Below are 26,821 nucleotides of genomic sequence, written 5' to 3'. Positions count from 1 at the left end.
GCAAGATTAGACAAAAGAGCGTAAAAAGGAATGAACAAAGTCTCCTAGAAATATGGGACTATGTGAAAAGACCTAATCTACGTTTGCTAGGTGTACCTGAATGTGACGAAGAGAATGAATCCAAGCTGGAAAATACTCTTCAGGATATTATCCAGGAAAACTTCCCCAACCTAGCAAGACAGGCCAGTATTGAAATCCAGGAAATACAGAGAACACCACAAAGATATTCCTCTAGAAGAGCAACCCCAAGGTACATAATCATCAGATTCACCAGGGTTGAAATGAAGGAGAAAATACTAAGGGCAGCCAGAGAGAAAGGTCAGGTTACCCACAAAGGGAAGACCATCAGACTCACAGCAGATCTCTCAGCAGAAACCCTACAAGCCAGAAGAAAGTGGGGGCCGATATTCAACATCCTTAAAGAAAAGAACTTTCAACCCAGAATTTCATATCCAGCCAAACTAAGCTTCATAAGTCAAGGAAAAATAAAATCCTTAGTGAACAAGCAAGTACTCAGAGATTTCATCACCACCAGACTGGCTTTACAAGAGCTCCTGAAAGAGGCACTACACATAGAAAAGAACAACCAGTACCAGCCACTCCAAAAACACACGAAATGGTAAAGAGCATCAACACAATGAAGAATCTGCATCAACCAACGGGCAAAACAGACGGCTAGCATCAAAATGACAGGATCAAATTCACACATAACAATATTAACCCTAAACGTAAACGGACTAAATGCCCCAATCAAAAGACACAGATTGGCAAATTGGATAAAAAGCCAAAACCCATCAGTGTGCTGTATCCAGGAAACCAATCTCACATCCAAGGATACACAAAGACTCAAAATAAAGGGATGGAGGAAGATTTACCAAGCAAATGGAGAGCAAAAAAAAAGCAGGAGTTGCAATTCTCATCTCTGATAAAATAGAGTTTAAGGCAACAAAGATCAAAAGAGACTAAGAAGGACATTACATAATGGTAAAAGGATCAATGCAACAAGAAGAGCTAACGATCCTAAATATATATGCACCTAATACAGGAGCACCCAGATACATAAGGCAAGTTCTTAATGACTTAGAAAGAGACTTAGACTCCCACACGATAATAGTGGGAGACTTCAACACACCATTGTCAATATTAGACAGATCAACGAGACAGAAAATTAACAAGGATATATAGGACTTCAACTCAGACCTGGAACAAGCAAACCTAATAGACATTTACAGAACTCTCCACCCCAAATCCACACAATGTACATTCTTCTCAGCACCACATCAAATCTACTCTAAAATTGACCACATAATTGGAAGTAAATCACTCCTCAGCAAATGCAAAAGAACGGAAACCATAACAGTCTCTCAGACCACAGTGCAATCAAGTTAGATCTCAGAATTCAGAAACCAACCCAGAACCGCACAGCTTCATGGAAACTGAACAACTTTCTCTTGAATGTTGACTGGATAAACAATGAAATGAAGGCAGAAATAAAGATGTTCTTCGAAACCAACGAGAATGAAGGCACCACATACCAGAATCTCTGGGACACATTTAAAGCAGTCTCTAGAGGAAAATATATAGCAATAAGTGCCCACACGAGAAGCAAGGAGAGATCTAAAATAGACACCCAATCATCAAAATTGAAAGAGCTAGAGGAGGAAGATCAAAAAAACTCAAAACCTAGCAGAAGACAAGAAATAACTAAGATTAAAGCAGAATTGAAGGAGATAGAGACACGAAAAACCCTTCAAAAAAATCAATAAATCCAGGAGCTGGTTTTTTGAAAAGGTCAACAAAATAGACAGACCACCAGCCAGATTAATAAAAAAGAAAAGAGAGAATAATCAAATAGATGCAATAAAAAATGATAAAGAGGATATCACCACAGATTACACAGAAATTCAAACCATCATCAAACAACTCTATGCACATAAACTAGAAAACCTGAAAGAAATGGATAAATTCCTGGACAGTTGCCTCCTCCCAAGCCTAAACCAGGAAGAAGTCAAAACCTTGAACAGACCAATAACAAGGTCTCAAGTCGAGGCAGCAATTAAGAGACTACCACCCAAAAAAAGCCCAGGTCCAGATGGGTTCACAGCCGAATTCTACCAGACATACAAAGAGGAACTGGTACCATTCCTACTGAAACTATTCCAAATAATCCAAAAAGAGGAAATCCTTCCCAAATCATTTTATGAGACCAACATCATCCTGATACCATAACCTGGCAGAGATTCAAGAAGAAAAGAAAACTACAGGCCAATATCCATGATGAACATAGATGCAAAAATCTTCAATAAAATACTGGCAAGCCGATTACAACAGCACATCAAAAAGCTTATCCACCATGATCAACTAGGATTCATCCCAGGGATGCAAGGCTGGTTCAATATACACAAGTCTATTAATGTAATTCACCACATAAACAGAACCAAAGACAAAAACCACATGATTATCTCAATTGATGCAGAGAAGGCCTTCGACAAAATTCAACAGCCCTTTATGCTAAAAACCCTCAATAAAGTAGGTATCGACGGAATGTATCTCAAAATAATAAAAGCTATTTATGACAAACCAACAGCCAATATCATACTGAAAGGGCAAAAACTGGAAGCATTCCCTTTGAAATCTGGCACTAGACAAGTTTGCCCTCTCTCACCACTCCTATTAAATATAGTACTGGAAGTTCTAGCCAGAGCAATCAGGCAAGAAAAAGAAATGAAGGGTATTCAATTAGGAAAGGAGGAAGTCAAATTGTCTCTATTTGCAGACGACATGATTGTATATCTAGAAGACCCCATCGTCTCGGCCCAAAATCTCCTGAAACTGATAAGCAGCTTCAGCGAAGTCTCAGGATACAAAATCAATGTGTAAAAATCACAAGCATTCCTATACACCAATAACAGACTTAAAGAGAGCCAAATCAAGAATGAACTGCTATTCACAATTGCTACAAAGAGAATAAAATACCTAGGAATGCAACTAACAAGGAATGTAAAGGACCTCTTCAAGGAGAACTACAAACCACTGCTCAATGAAATAAGAGAAGACACAAACAGATGGAGAAACATTCCATGTTCATGGTTAGGAAGAATCAGTATCGTGAAAATGGCCATATTGCCCAAAGTAATTTACAGATTCAATGCTATCCCCATCAAGCTACCAATGACCTTCTTCACAGAACTGGAAAAAAACACCTTAAACTTCATATGGAACCAAAAGAGAGCCCACATAGCCAAGTCAATTCTAAGCAAAAAGAACAAAGCGGGAGGCATCACACTACCAAACATCAAACTATACTACAAGGCTACAGTAATCAAAACAGCATGGTACTGGTACCAAAACAGAGATATAGACCAATGGAACAGAACAGAGGCGTCGGAGGCAACACAACATATCTACAACCATCCGATCTTTGACAAACCTGATAAAAACAAGCAATGGGGAAAGGATTCCCTGTGTAAGTGGTGTTGGGAAAACTGGCTAGCCATATGCAGAAAGCAGAAACTCGATCCCTTCCTGACACCTTACACTAAAATTAACTCCAGATGGATTAAAGACTTAAACATAAAACGTAACACCATAAAAACCTAGAAGAAAACCTAGGCAAAACCATTCAGGACATAGGCGTAGGCAAGGACTTCATGACCAAAACACCAAAAGCATTGGCAACAAAAGCCAAAATAGACAAATGGGACCTAATCAAACTGCACAGCTTCTGCACGGCGAAAGAAACAGTCAATAGAGTGAATTGTCAACCAACAGAATGGGAAAAAATTTTTGCAGCCTACCCATCTGACAAAGGCCTGATATACAGAATCTACAATGAACTAAAACAGATTTACAAGAAAAAAACAAACAAGCCCATTCAAAAATGGGTGAAGGATATGAACAGATACTTTACAAAAGAAGACATACATGAGGCCAACAAACATATGAAAAAATGCTCATCGTCACTGGTCATTAGAGAAATGCAAATCAAAACCACATTGAGATATCATCTCACGCCAGTTAGAACGGCGATCATTAAAAAAACTGGAGACAACAGATGCTGGAGAGGATGTGGAGAAATAGGAACACTTTTACACTGTTGGTGGGAGTGTAAATTAGTTCAACCATTGTGGAAGACAGTGTGGCGATTCCTCAAGGACCTAGAAATAGAAATTCTATTTGACCCAGCAATCCCATTACTGGGTATATATCCAAAGGATTATAAATCGCTATACTATAAGGACACATGCACACGAATGTTCACTGCAGCACAGTTTACAATAGCAAAGACCTGGAACCAACCCAAATGCCCATCGATGACAGACTGGACAGGAAAAATGTGGCACATATACACCATGGAATATTATGCAGCCATCAAAAACGATGAGTTCGCATCCTTTGTAGGGACATGGATGAACCTGGAAACCATCATTCTCAGCAAACTGACACAAGAACACAAAATCAAACATCGCATATTCTCACTCATAGACGGGTGTTTAATATTGGGAACACGTGGACACAGGGAGGGGAGCACTATACACTGGGGTCTGTTGGGGGAAGTGGGAGGGGACAGCGGGGGGTGGGGAGTTAGGGAGAGATAACATGGGGAGAAATGCCACATATAGGTGAAGAGGAGGAAGGCAGCATATCACACTGCCACGTATTCACCTATGTAACAATCTTGCATGTTTTTCACATGTACCCCAAAACCTAAAATGCAATTAAAAAAAAAAAAAGAATAATCGTATGTATCATTGAAAGATTGGCATCACCAAAAATCATTATGAGGACAAAACTTATTCCCCAATTATTCCTGAGGAACTTAGAATGTTTGGTTGAGGCAGATTTCTGTCACTTATTAATTACAATCATTAAGAAGTTAAGAATGCATTGAGTATTCTTCAACATTTCCAGCTCCATGATTTGAGTTTTCTTTTAATGTGGAAAGTATAAATAATTGATTTATTTCCTTTCCAAATATGGGAATGCTTCTAGGCCCACTCAAATCTTATTTCCTCTATGGAGCTTCATCTGAAATCCCAACATATGATGCCCCATTTAAGAAGGGAAATACTTCTATGTTTATTTGAGATAACTAGAGGAGTAAGGAATAAGAACAAGTCTATCTACTTACTATCTGTTAGATCACTTGCTAGGCATGTGAACAAAAATTAAACTAAAGGAAATACTCTCCAGTATCCTAATCTTATCATATTTAAAGTGACCCACATAAATCTACTGGCAGAATCATCCTATTACAATACTTTGTCACAACAACAGCGAAATTAAAATATGTCAAATGTTAACAATAAATCTCTATGTGCCAGTACATGAAGGTGCCCATCATATTAATTTGAGGAAAATTATCAAATTAAGGGGGACCAGATGAAGCAAACTATACTCTTGGGATGAAAACATTGTTCTCACAGTGATTTATCACTCCAAACCTCTAAAGTTCATCAAAACTGTCCTGAAATGAAAAATATTTACCTTATTAGCAAGATCCATGGCTAAACCCAGTTTTCTTTAACCAATCTGTCTACTACATACACAAAGTAACAAATCAGACTACAGTTATCATCACTGACAAGATAGAAAAGAAAAACTGTGGGCAAATGTGTGGGATTCTCTTTGGTAAAGCTTCCCCAAACAAGGAGGCAACAAGAATAACAGCTGAGGAATCCAAATTAAAGTAACTCTTAATGCTGAAATAACTCAACAAATGTAGAAAAACTAAACACTTAAAACAAAATAGATATATTATATTCTTATATTTTTTGAAAACTCAGTGGGGATAAAGACCCTACAGCCTCCTATTTAATTCTACAAACGACAACTTATACCTAAATGGCAGAGGTTACAAAAAAATCTTCCTTTTAACCAAATATGCTTCCCATTCACAGTCTTTTGGGAAGCAGAAAGCATGCCCCTTGTGTTGTATTTACTTTGGAACAAAAATTAAACAGTTCTCATTTTCATTTGTATGTAAAGAATTTCAACTCCATAAGAGGTGACACATATTCTTCCTATATTTCTTACATTCTCTGCTTTCTCTAAAACTGTCTACAGACTTAATTGTAGTAATGAAATCAATATTGCTACTGACAAAAAAACTGAAAACTTATGGCTCACACTCTATAGATTAATGAAGAAATGTTACAAGCCCATCTTATCCCACTTTGGCTTCATATTTGCCTTGGGGTCAAATGTAACAAGTAGACTTTGTTTATTTTCAGCAATAGCAAATAAGTATGGTTAAACTTAAAGGCAATTTATAGACTAATATACTGTATGTGTTGTATCATTATGTATTTCACATAAATAAATCCTACCGAACTGTCAAGAAAAATCTGATCTTTTTAAGATTAAATGGTCAATATTTAGAATATGGCAATTTTGTAAGTAAATACTTCTACATGCTAAATATCTAAAAACCCAAATAAACTAAATATATTTAGGTATACTTTTTTTTATTACTGTGTACTTGAGTCTTTTCTATTATTTGCTGATACACTTCAACAATGTTTGTGATCAACTGTACTTCAAAATCTGTGCTTTAACTCTTCCCCTAGAGAACACTAAATTTATTATTTTAAAAACCAAACCTTTTGCTTTCTTTCTTTGGGCTTCTTTTTCTTTGGTGATATTGGTCCATCTTTTTCTTCATTTACTTTTTTCCTTTCCTTTTTAATCTGTTTTTGTTTCTGTTTTTCAGATTCTTCTTCTTCATCTGAACTGCTTTCTGCTTTCTTAGTTTTATTCTTAGGAACTTTCTTTGGTGGCTGCAGATTAATTCCTGCATCTGCTGTCCAGTCAGAGTAATCACTGGAGTAGTCACTAGATAGAGAGAAGGAATTTTTAGATCACACACAAGATAAAATTTTAAGACTTGTTTTATAAAAATGAAAAGATTATAATAAAGAGAAATGACAGAATAACAAATACTTTAAAAAAATACTTCCCAGCCGGGCGCGGTGGCTCAAGCCTGTAATCCCAGCACTTTGGGAGGCCGAGGCGGGTGGATCACGAGGTCAAGAGATCGAGACCATCCTGGTCAACATGGTGAAACCCCGTCTCTACTAATACAAAAAATTAGCTGGGCACAGTGGCGCGTGCCTGTAATCTCAGCTACTCAGGAGGCTGAGGCAGGAGAATTGCCTGAACCCAGGAAGCGGAGATTGCGGTGAGCCGAGATCGCGCCATTGCGCTCCAGCCTGGGTATCAAGAGCGAAACTCCGTCTCAAAAAAAAAAAAAAAAAAAAAATACTTCCCTAATTTTCAACTCATCTTCAAGTTTCTTAAAATTCTAAAGGCTTTACTTAATTATTGCCAAAAAAAAAAAAAAAAAAACCTGAAGATAAATAAGGTCACAACTTTAAGTGAAAAAACAAACTTAAGTACCTTCCATGATATTAAGAAAAATATTGAATTCTGCATTCTGCATATGTTACAAATTCTGTGGGCATGTAAAAATAAGGAAGATGGGTTTACTTTTCTTAGTTCTACTGACAGCAGAAAGATAGCCCTGAAGAGCACAGAAGGTGTCAGCACTGAGGAGGAGATATGGGGATTCCTTTTCTGAGGGGAAGTGGGAGTTCTAGACAGGGGGATCTCTTCTGGTCCAGCACTAGCGCTCTCAAGGTAGCTACATATTGAACTGGCAGAGTCAGAAGTGTTCCTACCCAGTGGAAAAATTGTGTTTGCAAACTTTACTGAGCATGTAAAGAAATTTCATTTAGATAAAATTATTCTACTTACCTATACCTTAAGTTTATCTTATGCTTCAAAGCATGCCATGATTCAGAAAAATACAGGCCTTACTATATTTTGTATACTGCTTCCCATCATGTTTTTCATTTATTTTTAGTTTGCCTTCACTGACATATACTTTACTGACCTGATCATGCTGTAAAATAAACTAGTTTTATTATCGTCTATATTAATTTTAGTATGTGAGCATATTTACGTATTTGGTACAATTTTATGAACATAAACGTTTAAAGGAATCTAAGTTATACTATGTTAAAAGTAATAATTAGTGTGCCTAAATTTAAAAATGTATGACTTCATGCCTCTAAAAAATACTGCTAACAGTGAAAAGGCAGATTTTTCTGGAGTTTTATTCCATTGTCACTACTCCTCCCCACTGTCCAAATGTTCTTTATAAGCATGTACCTAAATCTCTGATTATTCTAATCATCCCAGGTAAGAATCAAATAAGATGTTTTCTAGTATGATTTAGTGATTTTACTATGAAATTTAAAATGATTTTTAAGAACTTAAACTATTTTCAGATATGCTGTTCTAAAATAGGTTGTCTTCAACTTATGAGCATTTTATTTATACTAACCCCAGCCATGGCCACTGTAAATGCCACCTGACAAATCTCACAATTATCACTCTATGGAGTACTTGGCTCTTACAGAAGATCTTCTGCTGTCAGCATAAACAAAATTACAAACTCCAGAGTCCAACATTCTTTACACCTGTCCTCAACTGCTAAAACCACCACTACTCTTTTAATACAGGAACCCCTATGTCATCTCAGGGTTTTAAATACTCTTGATTCTATTGTTGAGCCAAAAGAAAGTGAATTTTTCCTTCACTGACCTGTTTTGAATACAGAAAACTACTAGATATAACCTTAGACATTTGTGTATCATTACCAGAAATCACTACTGTGAAAATAGGAGAGCCCTTGATTTGAAGTGACGTGAGGAACTGTTACAGCCTCTACTTTATACTTTGTCTCTTCTATATTGAGTCACTAAGGTGGGGGATAAATGTAGCAGCTAATCATAACTGCGATCCCCAAAGGCTATGCTCTGTTCTTGCTAACCTTGCAAGGTCAGCCAAGGTCATAAGCCCTGCAAAAATGTGAATCGTCAGTGTAAGGAGTTGAAGGAATCCTCACTTGCATGGTCAAATAAGGTAGGGATAATAAGAAAAAGGAATGTTTATTCCTCTTATCATTAGTATTCCATAAATTCCACTATATGAGATAGTCAGTAAGAATGTATTACTTTCATAACTTTACACTTAAAATAATTTTCAAAACCAGTAATGAAACTAGTTTATGATTCAACATTGTAACAGCATTCAGAAGAAATAATACTAAGATAGAATTAAAAATATTATTTTGCAGATTTAGTTGTAATCATCAAAAAATTATTTTCTACGGAGAACGTATAGCAGAAAGAAAATTTCCACATTTTGTACAACTTCAAAAACTCTTTGAAGAACTAACTTTGAACTCACAGAGACTTTGAAACGTGTTGCTGGTTTAAAAAAAAATAAGCTTTCTAAAGATTTTATATAATATTTGGAAAAATAAAAATCATTCATTTACCTAGAACTCCCATCACTGTGCCATGCTCTCTCTTCTTCTTCGGATGTTCCACCACTGACAGCAACTACTTCACCTTCCTAAGATATGGTGAATACATGTCTTAATGTCTTATTGCATAATTTTACAAAATAACATTTTATGATTATAGAAAATATCAACGATATTTTATAATATCAGTCATACTGGAATATTTTAAACTTGATTTAAATTAGTTGCAAAGGGTGCAGTGGCTCACACCTGTAATCCCAGCACTTTGAGAGGCCAAGGCAGGTGGATCACTTGAGGTCAGGAGTTTGACACCAGCCTGGCCAAGGTGGTTAACACCCCATCTCTAGTAAAATACAAAAAATAATTAGCTGGGCATGATGCCAGATGACTGTAATCCCAGCTATTTGGGAGGCTGAGGCACAGAATCGCTTGAACCCAAGAGGCAGAGGTTGCAGTGAGCTGAGATCATACCACTACATTCCAAAAAGAGACTGTCTCAAAAAATAATAATAATAATAAAGTAATAAAAGAGTCAGCTGCTTCTCTTTAAACAATTAGTTGCAAAACACAGCTTTTACCTTTTTATAAATAAATGAGAATACTTAAATGTATATAAAGACATAATACTTATTAATATTGGATTCAGAGCAATCCTGTAGATGATTACCATTTTAAAAGCCTCACGATGTATCTTCTAGATGAAATGATATTAAACTCCATATTTACATTCGAAATTAATTTTTACTTCTTGAGCCTTTGTAAAACACTAAGCTTTCTTTTCTATAGGTGCTTTGAGAAGCTTTAAATAAGGCATATTTATGTTTTACTTATTAAAATAGCCTTCCCATATAAAAAAGGATGTTCCACTTCTGGTCTTATTTTATCCAAATGGTAGAAGATTAAAAAATAGTCAAATACTCTGTTTCTCCTTAGTAAATATTCATGAGTAAACAAAGGATATTATCTGTGAAAGCATTTTCTTCATAAATTTGGGGTTTTTGATCACAAAAATCTTACATATCTTCCTTAGTTAAATAAACTTTATGCTCCAATAACACTTAAGCTTTTACTGTATGTTACAAACTATTCTAAGCACTTTGTATGTATCACCCTATTTGAGCTTGAGAATGTACTATTGGTGATAGGAAGAGTTATTTAAATAAAACAAACTAAAGCTATCAAAAGTTGAGAACTTTGCCCAAGGAAGCACAACCAATAAGCAATAAAACTTGATTTGAGCCCAGGTCACTTTAGTCCAAATGCTGGATAACATTCTGTAAGAATGGTGTTACTTACTTGCTGGGCACATTCAGATAACTTTTAAAGGAAACAACGGGGTGTATTCTTTTAATATTAAATAAAATATTTGGGAAAAATGTTTTCCCATTTTGATATTTTAATGAAGACTTATTTCACAGTTACAAAACGTTCCATATTTAATGAATGTTTATTCCAGAGTTAAAAAACTAAGCAAAAATAAAAAATCAAAATCTAAAAGCATATTTTATTAACAAATTTAATCGCTGCTCAATATACAAATAAATCTAAGCAACTGATATGATTTTTCTCACATTTCATATGTTACTTTCTTAAAGGGGAGAAAAAGAAACAGAATTATTTCTACATTCCAAATATGAAGTACTAAAGTACAAAACATTTGAACCAAAAAATCAGAATTCTTTCAAATTAATTATTTATTCTGCCCAAAGTGGTTATTTTGTTCTCAATGGACTCCTCTAAAATTTATTCTAAATTTCTAAAAGGATATTAAAGCATAAATAAATTAGTTCTGAAGACACTTGAAGGACTTATTATAACAAATGTGTTATAACTTTTTGCCAGAATGAATGTATCATTTTGATCTGGCCATATGAGGACCGAAAGCCACTGGAAACTAAAGTGTGGTTAGAATACTCTCAGTTTGAGTTAATGTTGCCCTGGCCAAAGAGAATATACTTAGAGAATTCTCATATATGCCTAGCATTTCGAAGCACAACATGGCTTCAAAAGTGTAGAGTAGTCAATATCTAAAACGATTACATCTCTGACTTGTGAGGAAGGAAGGTGATGGGGAGGGATGAGAAGAAAAGAGGAACGGAGATGGTTTAACTGCTTAATAAAATTGATTTGTGATTGCAAATTGCTTGCTTTCACTGAAATAATATACAATTTATATTAAGGACAGTAATATTTATTGAAATAATGATGCATGAGGAATATTTAAAAATTACACTGAGAAAGCTATAAACTTGCACAGATTAAAAACTAACAAAGACTGTCAAACGCCTATTGATTTGTTGTTATACTTACACTATACTACAGCTTCATGGTATCACTTAAAAAGCTTGGTTTTAAAGTGAAACAAACTTGCATTTAGTCTCTGCACTATCTCTTAATAGGTGATTATATAATCTAAGTATCTGTGAGCCTCAGAATCCTTATCCATAAAATGAGAATAATTAATTCACAAGGATTTTGTGGATTTGAAATTATGTGTATGTGTGCCATGCCTAGAAATAGATTTTTAGAAAATAAAAGCTGTCTGTATAAGACCCCAAAATGCCGTATTTAAGCTACTATAAACATATCAATAAATACAAAGAATGAAACTCATATTTTAAAAATAAGTAAAAATGAAATTTATGAATGTGCTGATATCTTACATCTGAAGAACTAGTGCCATTTTCTAGCTCTTCTGGGGGTCTAGGAGTCTCTTCCAATGCAGATCTCGTACGATAATTGTGTTGATTTGTCTGCTGCTTTTTGGATTCTCCAAGATCCAGGAAATGCTCATGAGCATGATTCTAGAAAAAAGCAAATTAAATTTATTCACAGCATGTTTAAAGAGCAGGATTTTTGTTTAAAAGTTCATTTACTTTTTAAATAAAAAAAAATTCAAGCTGGGCATGGTGGCACATGCCTGTAGTCCCAGCTACTGAGGAAAATTGCTTGAGCTTAGGAGTTCAAGGCCTCAGCGAAGGATGATTGCATCACTGCACTCCAGCCTGGGTCACAAAGTGAGGTAATTTATCATAACATACAAGAATAATAAAAACATTTGTTCGTATTTAAGATGTAACTTAAACGGATGAGGTTATAGTACCAACTCAAATATTTTAACATTACATCAAGTTAAATCAAGGCTTACTGTGGTATGCTGATATTCACTTGCTGATTGATTAGTTATAAAAACATTGATTTTTCTAATTAGTGACAGACATAAGGATTCATGATAAAAGATCAGACCAAACACTGAACTCTTCTGAATTCTACCTCAAACCTACAGAAGTAAGAAAAAGGACAATGGGCTGTGAGGTATATGTAAGAGACACAGGCAAACTGGAAACTAAAATGGGGATCATAAAGCTACCCTGCCATTCTAAGGATAAGATGCCATATGGATGGGCTGTTTTTCTTCTGCTGGAATAAATGTGAGAAGTCTTCTGCAGCAGATGGGAATACAACCAGTAAGCACTAAAAAACTGACAAAGTCCAACACAGTGATGAAGACAAACTCAATAAACTTCAAATCTATACCTAAAACACACAAAGAAACTGAATAAAGCTAACTCAAAAGTGAATACAAGGGCCAGCTATTGGAGCTCATGCCTGTAATCCCAGCACTTTGGGAGGCCAATGTGGGAGAACTGCACTTTGATGTCAGTAATTCAAGACTAGCCAGGGCAATGGCAAGACACTGTCTCTATGACGTCAAAAAATTTTAAAATTTAAAGTTAGCCAAGCATGGTGGTACGAAACTATAGTCCCAGCTATTTGTGATGACAAGGCAAGAAAATCACTTGAGCAAGTCCAAGGCTGCAGTCAGCTAGGACCATCCCACTGCACTCCAGCCTCGGTTAACACCATGAGACTTTGTCTTCCCACCAACCAAACAAAAAAGAGAATCACATCCATGAAATAAATTCAGGGTCTTCTCATAGAAAAAATAAAGAATCAATTAGACATCCTTGAATCAAAACTAACCATTAAATTTGGGAAAAATAAATGCTAGCCAGCTGACCACATAAATGATAAATGAAGTTATTATAGTTGTTTTAACAAAAGACACTAAAAATATGTAAGTGTGCATGCCCACACATATACATATATGTATACACTAAGTATCAGTCCTTTTATTTCTTAAAAAGTTTTCAAGGTACTAATGAATTAAAAGATAAGCACATCTTTTATTTTTAATAGATTAACATGTTCCATCCATAAAGGTAGTGGCAAGCAATACAAACTCTCATCATCATTATATAAGTTTATCTCAACAAAGGATGGAAAAAAGGTATGCTTTCTACTCACCATGAATAAGCCAGCCAATCAACCAACCAAAAAACAAGATTATTTCAGAAAGTAATTTTCCTTTATTATACTAACAGGAATTCTAGCACTGTGAGGTCCTACTGATCCCAAGGTGTGATACCCTTAGTAAAAAAAAAAAGGACTACTTGAGTATTTTGAAGAGAAGAGTAATAAAACAGAAAAGTGAATTCTAGAAAAGAAGACTGATTTAGGAGGTTTTAAAAACTCAAATAAAAAAAAGAAAGGAGCAGGAACCTGGTGAAGAAGCCCAGTTTTGGTTTTTTTTTTTTTTCTTTGTTTCAATGATTGCTTTAGATAGTGACTTGGACTGAAAAAGAAGTTTCACATAGGCTTCCTCAATTTCAGACTCTAAGGCTCCGAAGCTTTCAAGTCAAGATTTTTTTTCCAAAATAAAAAAAAAAACAGGAAAGGAAAAAGGGATACTTGTGATTCCTTTACACTTTTAAGTACAAATCTCTCTCCAATTAGGCCACGACCAATTGAAATCTACTTGGTGCAAAAGTTTTTCCAGAGTAGGATGACAGAGAACCCAGTAAGGCAAAACTAGTAGGGAAAATCTACCTCTCTTAATGGAGAAAATGAGAACTATTATCTGTAGCAGCATTACCTGACTTGATTATCTAGAATAACAAATAGATGCAAGACACTAAAAAAACACATAGAAAAACATTAACAAAACACTATTTTAGACTGTACAAAGATGGCCCACAAGATTGTGAAGAGCTAAAGAAAGTTCTTGATAAGGCTTTAGTATAATTTATTAGATGTAATGAGTATACAAGAATTGGCACTTTGGGAAAGGGTACACTAGAAAGCAGGAATGGAATTAAAAATTTTAAACGGTAAACAATAGACAATCCAGATATAATCAAGAATTAACTATGTTAATTTTATATCATTAATTATCCTGTTTATAAAATTAACATTTTAAATTACAAAATGGTCATTATACTTATGAAGCAATTATTAAACATCAAAGGAATTAATATGTACCTTTGAGACAGTGGGTATTTTATTCTCTTTTGGAACAGTTAAGTGTTTTCTTTTCTCTTCTGACCTATAAGTCTTTATTTCTTCTTCTCCCTTTGCAGTTCTCCATTCTTCTTGCCTACTGAAAGACAAAAGCCATATGCATTACTAGAATTTTACACATAACATCAAGAAAGGAATGCTACTCCTGATGTTTTATTTTTAGATGGAAGCACCTGATAAAGATTTCTGAGTTTAATTTCATAAGTTGTGGGCTCAGGACATCTGGCATTAAATGATTAAAAACTCTGTCTACTTGACACTACTGGTTCCTGCTACTGTCTTTGGCAAATCAAGTATCAGATTCTGGGAACATGATGATTCCTAGGGAAACTTTTCCAAGAGTGAGAAATTGTTTGTTTGTTTTTTTTTTTTTTTTTAAGGATAGGGCCTATGCTTTGATAATCTTCTGTGCCATATAGATAGCTGGAATCTTCTTAAAAATTCAATACAACAGAGCCTGAGGTTAAACAGAAAGCCCTGAAAGAACTACACCCTTTCCAGTAACAGGGAGGTCAGGTTTTACTTTACAAATTCAAACATCAAGGTGAAATTGAACAGCAGAAGTGAGGAACACCAATTTTAAACTTAAATTTCATAAAATGAACTCATGAGAACAAGTAATTTATCTTTTACTTTATTATCTTACAACTTTAAAGTTTTTGAAATGCAAGGCTATTTGAACTTTAATTCTCCCTTAAGATTTCATAATAAGGAAGTTAATACTAAAACACAGTGCAACTATACACTGTTGATATTTCTTTACTAGATGATATTAATGTTACCACGTTACTTAACTGCACAATCTCCATTGTGGATGGTCATAATTCTGAATGGAAAATAAAATGAGCAAATTTAAATCTTGTGAAAAAACAGGCTTGAATTTTTTGTTCTTAGTTTTTTTTAATTAAACTTTTTACTGAAATAATTATAGACCGACATATAGTTGTAAGAAATAACAGAGCAATTATTTGTATCCTTTAACCAGTTCCCCAAATGGTAACATTTTACAAAGCACGGTACAACATCATAAGGAGGATGCTGACATTTATACGAACCATTGATCTTATTCAGATTTCTCCTGTTTCACTTCTATTAGTTTCTATGTGTGTGGTCTGTGGCAACCCTGCATTGAGCAACTGCCATTTTCCAACTGCTTGTCTGTGCTAACTTCGTGTCTGCATCACATTTTGGTAATTCTCAAAATATTTCAAGCTTTTTCACTACCATTAATTAATTATGGAGATCTGGTGTCAGTAATTTTTTATGCTTTTATTGTAGTTGTTTGGAAGCGCCTGAACCTCACCTATATAGGATAACGAACTTGACTGACAAATGTTACATGTGTTCTGACTGCTCTACCAACTAGTCATTGCCCCATCTTCTCCCTCACTATTCCGAGACAGAGCTACATTAAAGTTAGGCCAATTAAAACCCTACAATGGCCTCTAATTGATCCAGTGAAAACATTTCTCACTTTAAATCAAAGGTAGAAATGATTATACTGTGACAAAGGCATGTCAAAAGCCAAGAGAGGCTGTAAGCCGACACTATGCCTCTTGTGCCAACCAACCATGTTTTGAATGCAAAGGAAAAGTTCTTGAAGAAGTTAAATGTGCTACTCCAGTGAACATAAGAATGATACGAAAGTGAACCAGACTTGTTGCTGATATGGAAATAGTTTTTGTGGTCTGGATACAAGACCAAACCAGCTACAACATTCCCTTAAGCCAAAACCTAATAATCCAGAGTAAGGCCCTAACTCTCTTCCATTCTATGAAGGTTGGAAGGCGGGAAAAACTGCAGAAGAAAAGCTGGAAGCTAGCAGAGGCTGGTTCATGAGATTTACAAGAGGAGCTACCTGTGTAACACAGAAGGACAGGGTGAAGCACCAAGTGCTGATGAAGTAGCTGTAGCAATTTATTCAGAAGATCTAGCTAAGATCACTGCAGAAAGTAGCTACACTAAACAACAGATCAATGTTTTAACAGATGAAACAGCCATCTTATGGAAGAAGAGATCATTTGGACTTTCACAACTAGAGAGGAGTCAGTGCTTGCCTTCAAAGCTTCAAAGGACAGTCTATATATCTTGTTAGGGGCTAATGCAGTTAGTGACTTCAAGTTGAAGCTAATGCTCATTTATCATTCCAAAAATCCTAGGGCACTTAAGAATTATGATAAATATATTCATCTTGTGCTCCATAAATAAAACAACAAAGTCTAGATGACAGCACATCTGTTTACAGCATGGTTTACTGAATATTTTTAGCCCACTGTTGAGATCTAGTACTCAGAGAACATGATTCCTTTCAAAATATTACTGTTCACTGACAATGCACCTTGTAACCCACAAGCTCTGACAGAGATATACAAGGTGATCAGTGTTATTTTCATGCCTGCTAACCCAACATCCATTCTGCAGCCTATGGGTCAAGGGAGTAATTTTGACTTTCAAGTCTCATTATTTTAAGAAATTACATTTCATAAGGCAAGAGCTGCACTAGTTCGTTATTCTGCTAATAGATCTGGGCAAAGTACATTGAAAACCTTCTGGAAATGATTCATCATTCTAGATGCCATTAAGAACATTCATGATTCAAGTGAAGAGGTCAAAATATCAGTATTAACAGGAGTTTGAAAGAAGCTGATTCCAGTCCTCATGGATAATTCTGAAGGCATCAGTGGAAGAAGTTACTATAGATGTAATGAAAGCAGCAGGAGAACTAGAATTAGAAGTGACACCTAAATATGTGACTGAAATGAAGTCTCATAATAAAACATCAAACGAATGAGGAGCTGCTCATGGATGAACAAAGAGGTTTATTGACAGAGTCTACTCTAGTGAATATGCTTTTAACACCGTTGAAATGATAACAAAGGATGTGGAAAATTACATGAACTTAATTAATAAAGCCATGGCAGGGTTTGAGAGGAGGGACTCCAGTTTTGAAATAAGTTCTATACAGAAATCTTTCATGAAAAGAGTCAAATCAATATAGGAAACGTTATTATTTTGTTCTTTTAAGAAATTTCCACAGCCACTCCAACCTTCAGCAACCTCCACTCTGATCAGCCAGCAGCCATCAACATCGAAGCAAGACCCTTCAGCAGCAAGAAGAGTATAATCACTGAAGGCTCAGATGGTTGTTAGCATTTTTCAGCAGTAAAGAATTTTTAAATTAGGTATGTAGTTTTTTTCAGACATAATGATATTGTACAATTAACAGATTATAGAATAGTATAACCGTAACTTTTACATGCACTGGAAAACCAGAAAACATCACATGAGCTGCTTTTATTGCACTAGTCTGGAATCAAAACTCCAATATCCCCAAAGTATGCCTGTATCTTAGCAACCTCAATCTGTTCTCCATTCCTATACCCTTGCCATTTCAACACTATTTCATAAATGGAATCATACAGAATGTACTTTGAAATTATTTTTCCCCACTCAGCATAATTCCCTCAAGATTCATACACATTGTAGCAATATGTTGTTCCTTTTTATTACACAGTAGTCCATCATATGAATATACCATTGTTTAACCATCTACCCATTGAAATACATCCTATTAACTTTCTGGCTTCTGGCCATTAAAAATAAAGCTGCTATACATTTATGTTCAGGTTTCTGTGTGAATATGAGTTTTTATTTGTTTAGGATAAATGTAAATCCCCAATAGTGCAATTGCTGGGTCATAAGACAAGGCAGTTGCATGTTGAGGACTTTAGAAAAGTGCAAAACTGTTTTCCAAAATGGCTCTATCATTTTGCATTCCCACTAGCAATGCATGAGTAATTCAGTTTTCTCTATATCTCTACTATTTAGTGCTGTCATTTATTTTATATTTTAACCATTCTGAGAAGAATGGAGTGATATTTCACTGTGGTTTAAACTTCTATTTCCCCAATGGTAAATGACATGGGTGATCTCATGTGCTTATCTGCCATCTATCGATCCTCTTTGGTGAATGTCTGTTCATGTCTTCTGCCCATTCTCTGGTTGAATTCTGTTGTTTACTATTGAGTTCTGAGAATTATTTCTATGTTACTTAGCCCCCTGCTGGATATGTCACTGGATTTCATTTTAATTAATGGACTATAATGACCCATTTCAGAGCCTTTTAGAGGCAAACTTTAGACTACTGACTGGAGAGATTCTCAGGAAGATTCCTATAGGATGAGTACTTAGTTTGAGAGACAACACTCTAGGAAGCCCAGAGAAAGAATATCTGTTAAAGCTATGGCCACAGCCTTGCTTGATTATAGGTCAGTGAATAGTTAAGCCGAATGATAAAGCAATAAAAGGATGAAGAATATTTAAGAGAAACAAATCTTCCTCACTCCTCAGGTTCCCTTTGATGTGCAGCAGTCCAACCACCCACTAGCAATAATATCTCCTGATCCATTACTCTCTAGAGGAGGAACAAATTAGTCAATTGATATGCTCTGGAAGAAAAACCCAGCTTAGCATGGTCCAGCCTTATGCCATTGTGTGCAATGTATAAATTTTGCCCTGCATCTTTAAGAAGCAAATTGCATGTTCCGTAAGGGGAGAAACTGTGACCCACTGCTCTCTGCCTCTGGGGAATATTACTTTTTGTTACTGATACAGTTTTGTGGAATATTACTTTTTGTAACAAAAGTAGTATTTACTGATTTACTATGTGTCTTATTCTCCACGCTATTTTTCAATTATTTCAGAATTGGTGTTGAAAAATGGGCACTATTTACTTGACCTCTTTCAAACCTGAACATTAGAATTAAAAAGCAAACAAGAATTCAATTAAAAATATACCATGTGAGTTAATTAACTTATAAAGGGTAACAGGGCATATATGTCATAAGAAAGTGTAAATTTATACCTTTGGTGTATATTTAATTCTAAATCCTAACATAAATTCAAAGTATGTCCAATCAAAAAGCATAATCTATAAAAAAGTTAAGACAAACATTTTAATTATGTAATAACTATTATCTTCTGAATTTAAGAACTAGAAAATCTTAAATTCAAATTCACATTTTGACCTTCATACATAGAACATACTTCATACACAGAAATCAGCATTAATTAGGTTCATATAGGTCTCATTCATGAGTATTTCATGACCAAAGAATCAAAAGGAACTGGATATAAAGTTCCCTCATGGCATGGTATAAGAGAATAGAACTTTATTAAATCAATACTTTTAAATTCATAAATGTATACTTTTAAATATAAATATTTTAATATATAACATATTTTTTATGTTTCCAATTAATGTAATTTTTTTGCATTTTAATATCATGTGACTAGCTGGCTAAATCCATATAAGAAATTAAAAAATTATAACAAACTTTATAAAATGTATTTTAAGATATAAACCAGACAAATGAAGATTGAAATATGCTACTCAATAAAACCTTCTATTTCATCAATCCAAATTTATCATTTTCCTGCTGCTAACACATATTCTTATCATTTACACAAATCATTCAAGAAATAAATGTATTTTAGAAACAATTTTTCTACAGTCATGAATAGTTCATACTACCTTTTCAGATAAATTTCAGAGGAATTACAGAGCTGAAAAGGTATTATGCTTTGAACGAATTCAAAATTAACACAATGAACTATGGTACATAAAAATTCACAACTTCCCTTACCTGGCTACACCAGCTGATAGCTCAGGTACTACCACCCTTCGACTCCAAGCTACAAGATCCCGCTCTGTGGCTATTTCACTTCTTGGTGCATTGCTGTGCATTTGCCGTACACCTTCAATTTGTCCACTACGTCTTAGTCCTACGTTTGGTGGTGAATGAACCTCTGAGGTAGAACTTATGGAACCTAAGTGAAAAAGTTAGTATATTAAGTTCTACTTAGAGATATTTCTCCATTAGTTTATAGCAGAAAAAAAAGATAAAACACTATCTTCCACATGAAACCTCATATCGTGACAATAATTAAATTACCGTATCAGGAACTAAATCACAGGCAAAAGTGTAATGAAAACAAAATATGGTTATTCAGTTGATTAGGTAAGTCAATGAATCATAACTATGGACTATTAAGCCCCAAGGATATAAAATCATTACTTTAAAAAAAAAAAAAACTAGGTATTTTTGGGAAAACATCGTAAGAATCAAAACACACAAACCCAAGAATATTTACGGTTCATAAATTTGTTTTGACTCTTAAAGTTTAATAATGTACAACAATAAGGGTAATGAGCTGTTCAAGAATATGGCTTTGACTACTCTACATATTTACTATTGAAAATGTGGAATAATACACACATTGAAAAACTTATTATCTCTAACTTGAAACTTATTATGAAGCATTTTCTTAGATCATTAAATAATCTTCAAAACCCTGATCATTTTGGCAGCCTAATATTTCATTTTATGGATGTACCTTAATTTGTTTATTCACTTAACACTGTGGGAAATTTAGGCTGTTTCAAATTTCTAAATGTTTCACTTAAAATAGAATACCTGCTTACCTCTACTTAAACGGCTGGTATTACTGATACCTGCTTCACCAGAACGTCTTAGGTCTTGTTCCTGTTGTAGTCTTTGAATCATGCTGTCCAGTGGGCTGATCTCCTGGTTTGCTTGCTGACTAAGAACTTGATTCAGTCCTATGCAATACCACACAAAATATTAGGAATACTTTAGTTACTATTCAAACCACTTTATTCACCAACCTCACTTACTAGTTCAGAATTAAACATAAATTTTGCTTGAGTAAAAGACCTAAAATGATCAACTGTAAATGATGGGAGTTATAGAAAAGAAAATAAAGAAAAAAATCTGTCTTTCTTAGTTTATCAAAAATAATGATGAGGATCATTGCTAACTTTTACTAAGTGTTTATCATGATTCAGATACTCATAATACTTATGGTAACTCCATTAGGTATGTTTAAACAACTCTACTTTATAGATGAGAAAAACAAAATAACTGTTTGAAGTCATACATCTAGTAAGTGGCAAAAGTAAGGTTTTCTACTTAGATCATAGTTTCTTTTAAAATTACAAATCTGATTACTCACTTTCTTAAAAAAAATTACTGCTTCATTTATTCAATAAATTGACTGTCTACTATACATTAGGAACTATGCTAGGTACTGGAGATCTAGTGGTAAATAAGGGACATGAAGATCCCTGCCCTCTAGGGAGCTAACAATCTGATGGGGAAAGTAAACAAAAACTCAGTAGTTAATACAGAGTATGAAAGAATGGTGTTGAAATAAAGAAGGTGATGATGGGTCAGAAAAATCAGAGAAGCCCTCTCGGAGAAGGTAGCATTTCAACTGAGATTTAAATTAGCTAGTCACGTAAAGAGTTAGATAAGGAACACTTCGGAAAGCATGCAAGAGGTATGAAGGCTGTGAAGCAGGGAGAAATTTGTATTTTAACCCATCCAACTTTTCCAGCATTAATTCTTCCTCGTACCATTCATACAGGACCACTTGACTTCTGCCCTTCTAACACAAAAACACCTTCATGAACTGAAACTTTTGAACACAATATCCCCATTAAAAGGATAAACATAATCTCTAACTTACCATTCGATCACCAACTATAACTGTACCTCCATGATATTTTCTCTGTGAAATCTTTCCAAACTACTTCTGAAAGAATTAGCTGTTACCTTCTTTCAGTTCCTTAAACAGCCTAAACATATCTAAGTACTCAGACCAATATAAAACATAAATGAAGCCCAAACTAGTTAGTTCCTCAAAAGCATGAACTGTTTCATTTATCTTAATATTATCTAAATCTAATACAATGCTAGGCATTAAAAAATATTCACTCTTGCTGAATAAATTTTTAAAATATGTGTTATGAAATATATGAAAAATACTGCATGAGTATAAAGAAGGCAGCAATTAGTATCAGCCATTTAAATATATGAGAAGATCTGATCAGGTCAGAATTTTAGGGTGGGCTTAAATAGCAAGAAAAGATAGGAAAGATATTCTGTAATAAAGTAGTAGTAAGACAGGTAAAAGGAAAAGGAATTTGCATGTATTAAGTGCATAACACTATTTCATTTATAAGAGAAAACTAAAGTTCAACAGGATAAAATAACTTATTCAAAGTCATCAAGCTAGAAGTGGTAGAAACAGACAGAGGTAAAAGTTCAAATGTCTCATACTTCTTTCCTGGTTTGCTGTTAAAAAAAAAACATGTTGGAATACTGATGAATAATCTGGTATAGCTCAGTGTACAACTGAAAAAAAAACACATTTAAAGTATGTTGTACAGTGTCAATATTAACATGCCAATTTATTATTAGAATACCTCAAATCTATTTTTCCCTATCTCTGAGAGATTTCCCAAAATACATTTTATTATCTAGATAGCTAAGGTTTTTTGAAACGCATTTTGCTTTTGTTCTATTTTTATATTGCCATTTTTATACTCAATAAGTCTAAAATATGACAAAAACATTTTTACTCTGAATTGTGAAACTGGAACACTGAAAAATTTGTGACTCATTACAAAGCCATTATTATTATTGCTATGGGCTTTCTTATGGATATCAATAACTGGCATTTACTTCACTTTTAAGATTATGCCTACTTTATATGGAAGAAAGAACAAGACTAAGAATCAGAGCTGAGGTTAGAGTCCCTGTGATTCCAAAACACAATACTATTAAGTTTTGAATTCTCTCAACTTGTAGGATTGGAATATCATAAATACAAGGATTAAGTAAGATACTGTTTATGAAAGCCCTTTATAAACTAGTAAATGGATTTTAAAAGTAATAATAATAATTAAATAGCACTGATACTTTAATAAATGAGGTTTTTCCTTATTTCCCTGTGTCTAAAACCCTAAAGTAGCTACCTGTTTTGAGGCCTGGGCACAATCTGGTTTTTGCCAATTCCTTTCCAAAAGAATGAAGACATTTCTCTTAATTTCAGTCCTATGACCAGAACTTCTCTAATACTGAAACTTATCTGAGTATCTGCCCATACTTCTGAAATAATACTTATTCTTTGAGTTCATGCTGTGTCCATGTACTGAGACATATTAATCTCACAGACTCCAGATATTCAAGTCCACTGGACTGGACTACTCTATGACTAACCACAGGAATGATTCCTCTAATGTTTCTTCTCACCCTCCATTCTAAGTGGACATGTCTAAAAGAGCAGTCCTTTCTATCCAATACATCCACCTTCATTGCAATATCTTGCTAAATCCTTTAAGAAAAATATAATGCAGGTTTGAGATCGATTTTTTCTGTGCTGCTTACAGAATCTAATATCATTATTTAAAAGTCACTCAAAACAAAAACTACTTACAAGCTTTTGTCAATTAAAGTCTAGAACTTAAAGTATTTTCATCAATATTTTTCTAGTCTAAAAATATAGAAGTATTCATAATGACACAACTGGTTTAACCTTCTTTACAGAAACTTTCTATTATTTTTACTTAAGATACTAGTGCTACATTTCTTGTCAAAAGAGGGAGAGCAGTTTGAAGACTTTGACTCCTTTGACTCTCATTTGATTCTTCAACACTCCATTATACTTTACCAAAACAGCTCTGAACACTTTTCATCTTAATCTTATTTCTTATAAATCTTTAAAAGTTGATCACTTTTTAAAACATCTTCAATGTGAACAGGCCATCTACAATCTGTCTCACATCATACTATTATTCCCTTTAATAACATATATTACAATTTGAACTATGTATTTGTTTATTCTAATAAACTGTGTTTATCAATCTACTAACCCATTTCCATGAAAACAAGAATCATATTTGTTTAATTCACTGCTGAACAGCCATGGCTCAGCAGTGTCAGAGACAAAACAGATTATCAATAAATGTTGCTGAATAAATAAACAAATTGACTTGTTTCACACCAAATACAGGAACTACCTTATTAATCCCTAGGGGTTACAAATGGATAATAAATCAAAATTAATGCTGTAAATCTCCAACGTTCCTTAATTAACTTGTAATCCTTAAGTATGATCAAAGATCTGTACAGAACTATAAAACAATACTTTTACTTCTCATCCACTTAACAACTGAAAACAAAGTTTTACTCAATTAGGAATTTTAACAGTTGAGTGGGAAGAAGAAAATTTGACTGTCTAAGAAAATGAGCACCTACCTGAAGAAGTTACTCCCATCTGAGGGATGAGTTGTTCCTCCCTGCAATTTTCACGACCAGGAACTAATCTTTGATATCTTGATGGATGAGGGTTACCATCAACATCAACCAAAAAAGGAGGAGGCATAAGATGAGGTGCTTGCTGAGTCTGTTCATCTAATACAAAATTGTTTGCATCACGGATAAGTGGCCGATAATCACTGTGAAAGAACATCTGATCTGCTATCTGTAAAAAGAAAAGTCCATAAAAGACTGGAAAAATAAAAATAAAAATGTATCACTGTAGAAAAAAATCTACAATATTTCTTTTTTTTTTGGAGATGGAGTTTCGCTCTTGTTATCCAGGCTGGAGTGCAATGGCACGATCTCGGCTCACTGCAACCTCCGCCTCCTGGGTTCAGGCAATTCTCCTGCCTCAGCCTCCTGAGTAGCTGGGATTACAGGCATGCGCCACCATGCCCAGCTAATTTTTTGTAGTTTTAGTAGAGACGGGGTTTCACCATGTTGACCAGGATGGTCTTGATCTCTTGACCTCGTGATCCACCCACCTCGGCCTCCCAAAGTGCTGGGATTACAGGCGTGAGCCACCGCACCCGGCCCAAAATCTACAACATTTCTAATAGAAAGCAAACATCTGAATACAAATCATGGTATTCAGTAACAGTTTTTAAAATATTATTTTCCTAAATTAATTGTAAACAGGTCTTTTTATTTTCTACCTTAAGTATTATGATCAGAAAAGTAGCTGCTTTAAATTTTCCCTGAAACAAGGAAGAGATTATAAGAGGGGGCAGGAGTCCGCTCTTATTTGTAATCCATGGTTTCAGTTACCTGTGGTCAACCTGAGTCCAAAAATACTGAACCAAAAATACCAAAAATAAACAACTCTTAAGTTTTAAACTGTGCACTACTCCAAAAAGCATAATGAAATCATATGACATCTCACTTGGGACATGAATCATCCCTTTGTCCAGTATATCCACACTGTCTAGATATGGTACCCACTTACTACTGTATAGGAAAAACATAGTATGCATAGGGTTTGGTACTATCCAAGGTTTTAGGTATCCACTGGGAGCTTTGGAACATATTTTATGTGGATAAGGGGGGACTACTACATAAAAAAGCTACCACTAGCTGGGCATGGTGGCTCACGCCTATAATTCCAGCACTTTGGGAGGCTGAGGTTGACGGATCATGAGGCCTAAAGATGAAAACCATCTTGGCCAACATGGTGAAACCCCGTCTCTACTAAAATACAAAAATTTAGCTGGGTGTGGTGGCGCATGCCTGTAGTCCCAGCTACTCGGGAAGCTGAGGCAGGATAATTGCTTGAACCTGGGAGGTGGAGGTTGCAGTGAGCCAAGACAGCGCCACGATCACACAACTGCACTCCAGCCTGGTGACAGAGCAAGACTCTGTCTCAAAAAAAAAGCTATCACTAAAAATAAGTTATTCAATATTCACTTTTAAATTAAATGGTAAAATCAAAACTAGTCATAAATCATTCAACAGTATTTTTACTTCCACAGAGCTACCATGCTTTATCTTAAATCCTTAGGTATACAGTAAGTATGATTTATGTAATATTAATATAAAAATCAATGTAAAATTTTATAAGAGTTAAATGTTTTGAGATGATATAAAATTATTAAAATAAACTCGACCTGGACACAAATTTTATTATGTAAAATTTCACTGGTTCATTTATAATTTTTTAAACTAAATGATAAACCACTCAATATTTACTATCACAAACTTTTATACCATTCCAACACAAATAAGCCATTTAATTCTTTTAGTCAATTATCTTAAAGTCAGGGTTTTTAACTGCTGAGCACAGTGGCACAGGCCTGTAATGCCAGGTACAGTTATTTAGTAGGCTGAAATGAGAGGATTGTTTGAGACCAAGAATTCAAAGTCAGTCTAGGCAACATAGTGAGACATTTCACCTCAACCCTGCAAAAAAAATCCCCAAAAAACTGGACAGGATCTTTAACAA

General features: G+C 34.6%; 1 protein-coding gene across 2 annotated transcripts in view; it reads right to left on the bottom strand.

Annotated features, from left to right (window-relative positions):
- PHIP (pleckstrin homology domain interacting protein) overlaps positions 1-26,821 on the bottom strand; it is a 151,128-nt gene that overhangs the window by 44,186 nt on the left and 80,121 nt on the right. Inside the window, exons 17-23 of one of the 2 annotated variants that reach the window (XM_021670307.2) lie at positions 24,820-25,045; positions 21,180-21,317; positions 20,341-20,524; positions 14,657-14,771; positions 11,998-12,138; positions 9,347-9,423; positions 6,603-6,834 (exon numbers count right to left, since the gene is read on the bottom strand). In XM_021670307.2, the coding sequence (XP_021525982.1) occupies positions 6,603-6,834; positions 9,347-9,423; positions 11,998-12,138; positions 14,657-14,771; positions 20,341-20,524; positions 21,180-21,317; positions 24,820-25,045 (1,113 nt within the window). Of the gene's footprint in view, positions 1-6,602; positions 6,835-9,346; positions 9,424-11,997; positions 12,139-14,656; positions 14,775-20,340; positions 20,525-21,179; positions 21,318-24,819; positions 25,046-26,821 lie in introns of both variants that reach the window. The other variant, XM_021670306.2, reaches the window with a different exon arrangement.

Source organism: Aotus nancymaae, unplaced genomic scaffold (assembly GCF_030222135.1).
Source record: "Aotus nancymaae isolate 86718 unplaced genomic scaffold, 86718_ANA_hifiasm-v0.15.2.pri h1tg000040l, whole genome shotgun sequence".
Lineage (NCBI taxonomy): Eukaryota > Metazoa > Chordata > Mammalia > Primates > Aotidae > Aotus > Aotus nancymaae.
Note: the sequence above shows the minus strand (reverse complement) of the source record. Positions and strands in the feature narration are given on the sequence as shown.